Below are 6,000 nucleotides of genomic sequence, written 5' to 3' on the forward strand. Positions count from 1 at the left end.
GCAGCTCCCCGCTCCCGCCCCACACCTCTCTCTCCTCCTGCCCTTTTTCCTCCCCGACTTCTCCCCTTTACCTCTGCAGACTCAAACCCGCCGAGAAGCCCGGAGGAGCTGGAGAGCGCGGACACGAGGAGCCTGCTGCCTCTGGCCAAAGCCAGGCAGCGGTGCTGGTGCCGATGGGAGTGGCCGGGCCACCAGGAGAAGCAGATAGCATTCCAGAGCCGCTGGCGGGGGTGCTGCCGGGGTTGGCCAAAGCACGAGAGTCTCTAGAATCAGGCTGGGGGCCAGCTTGCATGCTGGGTGGGAGCTGGCGAGCTGCGGCCACACGGGCCCCGGGGCAGGAAAAAGCGGGCCCGTGACAACCCATCGGTGTTGCAGGGATGTCCCTGTGCTTTGTCACCCCAAACGATCTTGAGTTCACGTTAGTGCCGTGTGGGCGAGAACGGAGAGTGAGCGGTGGCTTCCTGAGATGTCGCTCAGGGGCCGCAGCTCTGGGTGCAGCCCAGGCCAGTCTGGAGCCCCAGTCTCCGCAGCTTCGGTCTGCTTTCCACTCCGGGGACCAAAAAGTTTTGATACTGGACAGCGCTCGTCCCCCAACTACGCAGAGGAGAGAGCACAGCTTCAGTGACTCTGCTTCTTTTGTGGGAAAAAGGTGTACTTGGTCGGATTAAGCTCTTCCCAAATACGCTCGAATTCTTCCAGGAAAAGCCTCACATACTCCTCATCCTCCATAATCAGGACGTTCTCTCTGTTGTTCTGAATGGCTTGCGTGGTCCAGTTGAGGGAGCCGGTGATCAGCACCTTTTTGTCCACGATGGCGAACTTGTGATGCATGTAGCCCAGGTCCTGGTCGTGTCGCACCTGGATGCCTGCGGAAAGGGCCAGTCAGCCTTCGCCACCGCCCGCCACACCCCCGCGCCCACCTTCGCTAGCGGCTACGACTCTGCCTGTTTGCTTCTCATCTGGCAGGAAACGGGAAGCTGGTCCCCCTCGGGCAGGGGGTGGGGGCTGTGCCAGATGGGACCAGCAGAGGAGGGAGGGCCGAGGGGACAGGAGCAGGGGACACACGCAGACACGCACATAGTGATTTCACACAACCTGCCTTCCTGCGCAGAGACCCTGCCTGCACTCAGCCCTGCAATCTGAGGGAGGCCTGCCCACCCCCACTGCTCCAGTACGACCCAGCCAGCACAGTCCTGTTGCTGGTTCCAGGTCTAGTCGCTTCTGAATCCGGCCAGGGCAACCAGAGCAACCGCCGGCAGGGCTTTCCCACCTTCGAGCTCCCGCCCTGCCCATCCAGGGACCAGAACATGCCAGGAAACACCATGCACGCCAGGACCGCACCCCCCTGGGGAGGGGGTGAGCCTGAAGCAGAAGGACCACAGAAGCCAGGCCCTGGGTGCTTCGGGTGAGGGAGTTGAGCGGCACCGGGCCTACCTGCCGAGAAAACAGTTTCTCCCTGGCTGTGCCTCTGCGGCTCACTGCAAAGCCAGTAATGGCTGCCTTTTGTTTTCCCATTTGTGTCTCTCCTACCGTTTTCAGCCTCCCCTAGGGCAGGACCTGTCTGTCCATCCCCCTCTGCATGGACCCTGGAGTCATGCCAAACTCACTGACAAGCTATCTGCTCGGTGAACGAGACCATTAGAAATACGACTTAAAAAAAAAAAACAACAGTTTAAAATAGGCTGCTTTGCAACGGGGCCACCAGGCTTCACAAATAAAAATACAAGATGTCCAAATTAGGATGGGATATCAGATAAACAAACAATTTTTGGAAAATAACTATGTCCCATGCAATATTTGGGACGTACGCTAAAAATTATTCGTGGCTTATATGAACTTCGAATTTACCTGAGGATTTTGCCCAGCAATCCTGCCTTAAACCCTCCTATCCCAGAGGACCTGGACACCACTTCCCACAGCCTCTAATCGACCCACCACCAAATCCTGTCAGCTCTACCTTCAAAACAGGTCTTAATCTGACCATTTTCGGGGCGCCTGGGTGGTTCAGTCAGTCAAGTACCTCACTCTTGATTTTGGCTCAAGTCATGATCTTAGGGTTGTGGGATCGAGCCTGTGTCAGGCTCCAGACTGGGCTTGGAGCCTACTAACATTCCCCCCATCTTTCCTTCTGCCCCCCCATATCTGACCATTTCTGCCCCCCTCCAAATTACAATAGGCTCTCCCATCCAGTGGGACACCCAGAACACACTGTTACACTGAAGTTGAGGAGGAAATACAGAACTCACAGGTAGGCCCAGGATCTGAATTTAGACCCTCTTCGAAATCATTTCTACTTCCCACTTCATCTGCCCCCACCTCAGAGGCAGAGAAAGGCTAGTCAGAGGTGTATGTCATCCCTGCTTTTTGGAGCTCAAGGAACAAGTTAACTATTCACCAACTAAACATTTTAACTGCATTTTTTAGCATCTTGTTTTTACTCACTTCAAAAGCTCTAGCATGAAATTCACTAGTGCAGTTAAAATGAAATGCCTTTTTCCTCCTGTAGCCCCTCACTGTATTAGCCCAATCTTTGCCGTCTTGGGGCACCTGTTCCCAAGCACATAGTCACTGAGAGTCGCTAGCCGGCAGGCTTGACCCTTCATCTCCTTAGGACTGTCACGCTAGGCCACTGTCATTTCAGTCTGCAGGAGTCAGAAACAGCCGGCCGGGCTGCATGCCCAGCTCTACCTGCCATAGGCTTTCCCCAGTGCCCCAAGGCCAACATGGATCGTGAGAATGTGGGGAATCAAAGGAGCGTGGTGGCTTTCCCAGTGCCACCGGGCAGGCCCCCAGCCTCTGAGAACACCCCAGATCTTCCTCCACCCGCTGGGGAGCACACTCAGATATCCACAGCACAGAAGCGCAACCACGGGGCTAGAGCAGGTGCTCTCTCCGGATGGCCCTGGAGTCCCTCCAGGGTAGAACCGGCCCGACCTCACAAGGCCACCGTGGGACATGAACGGGTCTCACCCATCCTCAGACCCCAGCAGTATCTGCATTTGACACTGCCCCCTGGGTCAGGTCACGCGCCAGGTGGGGTGTGCTCCCCAGAGGGCTCCGCGAACCTGAGCTCCAAACCTGGGTCCTGGCCTCTGCGGCCTGGCCTACCTGCCTTTCGGAGCAGGCCGATCTGTGAGCCGTTGAGAGCCATGTAGTCACAGTCGGTGATGACCCGGATGCACACCCCGCGCTGGTGCAGCAGCTGCACCGCACGGCCCAACTGCGGGCTGGAAAAGGCAAAGAGGCAGAGCTCCAGGCTGGCGCGGGCGGCCAACAGGGCGCGCAGCAGGCGGCTGAGCGAGCTCTCGCCGTGGGGCAGGCTGCAGGGGCAGCCTGCCGGGGGCCCCGATGGCCCCGATGGCCCCTCACCGGGAGCCTGCAGCAGGGCCTCGGTGCAGGTCACCTGCGACGGGAAGAAGAGCACCTCGCGCCGCGGTGGCCTTCGCCGCTCTTGCCGGCGCCCGGCCCGCAGCCAGTGCAGCACTGAGGGCAGCACCTCCAGGGCCAGCGCCAGACCCAAGGTCGCCACAGCCACCACCTGCCAACGTAACCGCTCCATTCGGACTCGGCCCTCCTCAGCCCGCTGCCCACTGCGCCTGCACTCCCGCGACCACGGACACCCGCCGCCCCCCACCAACCGCTACCCCACACGCCGGCGTCACCGCCGGCCACGTACGTGCGACGCCCTCCAACACACACGCCACCCAACACGCATGCGCGCCCAGAGCCCTCTACAGCCGCCTCCTTGCCCACCGCGCCTGCGCGACCCCAGGCACGTGCGCCCGCCCTCCATGCACCTCCCACTGGGCCTGCGCACTTGCCAGCCACGTGCACCCGACCGTCCCCTCTACCACCCGCATACACCACCCAATGCGCCTGCGCTTGCCTCCCAATTGCGCCTGCGCTCTGGGCCTACACAGTCAATGCCTCCCCCACTGCGTCTGCGTGCCTGCTGGTCTCGTGCTCCAGGCCCTGCCCTCCCAGCCCCACTGAGATCTATGCATCCCGCTATCGCCTAGACACCGCCCACGCCCAGCGGGGCCTGCAACAACCCAGGCCCTCCTCCCTTTGCGGGGTGGTAGAGCAGGGCTGATCTCGCAGTTCACCCTTCCCCTTTTGCTTTGGGTACAGCCAGGCAAGACTGACAGAAAGGCCTAGAAACACACTGAGAATGTCAAATAAGGAACACTTAGCCGGTGGCAGGGTTTGAACCCGAAGTGTCGCAGACCGTGGTGTGATGGGGATGGCCTAAGTCCAGTGTTAGGCCCCTTGTATTTCTACCACCTCTCCCGGTACCAACTTGTTATGTGAAGATGCCCGTTCTGCTTGAGGCATAAACATAGTGAAAACTGGGAAGTCCTTGGTCCTGTCTTAGCAAGCACCAGGCCCACGGTGTGTCACTTGAGAGGGACTATGCCTTTTCACGGGGAGAGAAAAGAGAGTAAAAGAGTAATAAGATTTTTTTTTTTTTCTTTCCTGAATCTTGGTTAGGAATTTCCGTGGTTCGTTTGAAGACTGTTTGTGTGTCTTTGAAAGGAAATGATAATCAGAGAAGCAATTATCATCTGATGTCTCTGATATGAGGAATTTGAGAGGCAGGGCTATGGTTCCTGGAGGGAGGGGAGGGGAAAATTAAACAAGATGGGACTGGAGTGGGAGACAAATACGAGACTCTTAATCCCAGGAAACAAACGGAGGACTGGGGGTGGGGGGCAGCAGGGGGGGGGGGGGGGGGGGGGTGGGGGGGGGGGGAGGGATAAAGTGGCTGGGTGGTGGACATGGGGGAGGGTATGTGTTACGGTGAGTGCTGTGAACTGTGTAAGACTGATGATTCATAGACCTGTACCCCTGAAACAAATAATACATTATATGTTAATAAAAAAAGAAAAAGAATTGTGAAGTGATATTAGATATCTTCCCACTTGAAGTGTGCTAATGATATCTTTCACAAGATGATGATGGTAGTTCAAGTCCATTTAGCAATCAGACTGCAGTCTGATTGGCTTGACCCTCCTTCCTTCATGTAAATTTGATAGAATCTTATAAACATGGTATCAGGGGATTTGGAGAATTTTCGTTTATCTCATCTCCTAGACTTTGAAAGAAATGTTTGGCAGAGTTCAATTTTTATTGGAAATGAAACTGACGCTACTTCAATTTTCCGAGGACTTTTATTTCACGGACGGTGTATCATTGAGTGCCCTGGACCGGCGTGATTGTCAAAAGAAGTTCAGCTGCTGCTCCCGTACGGTGTGCTCTCACGCTTCCTTGTTTGTTTGCTTTTTGAAGGAAGAACATAGCCAGGGGTCAACATCTACATTACTTATATATTGGTAATTAAATAAGGAGGCCTGACTGAAGTGGCTCTAATACCTTGGCGGCCTATGTATGCAGCCCAAAATCTAACCCAGAACCCAAGCAACCCAAAACCCAAGTCAAACTGGAAACATGTAAGCCAGAGGCAATGCCCTTGAATCCAAGTAAATGAAATTTAATAGCAACTGATCACAAACCACCAACTAGGCTTTCCTGGACAAGGCAACCACCTAATCAAATAGTCCTAAAATCATCCTTATTAAACTACACGAGTTCATTTTCTCTCTCTCTCTCTTTTTTAAGATTCTGTTTATTTATTTGACAGACAGAGATCACAAATAGGGAAGAGGCCGGCAGAGAGAGAGGGGGAAGCAGTCTCCCCATCAAGCAGAAAGCCCAATGCGGGGCTCGATCCCAGGACCCCGAGATCATGACCTGAGCCGAAGGCAGAGGCTTTAAACCACTGAGCCACCCAGGCGCCCCGCATTTTCTCTTTCACATAACCGTCTTCAAAAATAAAAATGCTGGGGCACCTGGGTGGCTCAGTGGGTTAAAGCCTCTGCCTTCGGCTCAGGTCATGATCCCAGGGTCCTGGGATCGAGCCCCACATTGGGCTCTCTGCTCTGCAGGGAGCCTGCTTCCTCCTCTCTCTCTGCCTGCTTCTCTGCCTACTTGTGATCTCTA

The 6,000-nt window shown here is 55.6% G+C and overlaps 1 protein-coding gene across 1 annotated transcript; it reads right to left on the reverse strand.

Annotated features, from left to right (window-relative positions):
• Positions 1 to 618: 618 nt before the first annotated feature.
• Positions 619 to 3,559, reverse strand: LOC111139222 (phospholipase D family member 6). Its single transcript, XM_022491424.1, has 2 exons — positions 3,109 to 3,559; positions 619 to 866 (listed from the first exon to the last, which is right to left on the reverse strand). Exons 1-2 carry the CDS (start codon positions 3,557 to 3,559, stop codon positions 619 to 621), a joined length of 699 nt encoding a protein of 232 aa, XP_022347132.1.
• Between the last annotated feature and the right edge of the window lie 2,441 nt (positions 3,560 to 6,000).

The sequence above is a fragment of the Enhydra lutris genome, unplaced genomic scaffold, assembly GCF_002288905.1.
Source record: "Enhydra lutris kenyoni isolate GAN:26980312 unplaced genomic scaffold, ASM228890v2 scaffoldscaffold97, whole genome shotgun sequence".
NCBI classification, from domain to species: Eukaryota; Metazoa; Chordata; class Mammalia; order Carnivora; family Mustelidae; genus Enhydra; species Enhydra lutris.

What these genes read in the sequence shown, in the direction of transcription:
- LOC111139222 (XM_022491424.1), bottom strand. Translation starts at nt 3,559, where the DNA reads ATGGAGCGGTTACGTTGGCAGGTGGTGGCTGTGGCGACCTTGGGTCTG. An exon ending in CGGCCTGCTCCGAAAGGCAG is followed by an intron (nt 867 to 3,108) that starts GTAGGCCAGGCC and finishes CCCTTTCCGCAG; the next exon opens with GCATCCAGGTGCGACACGAC.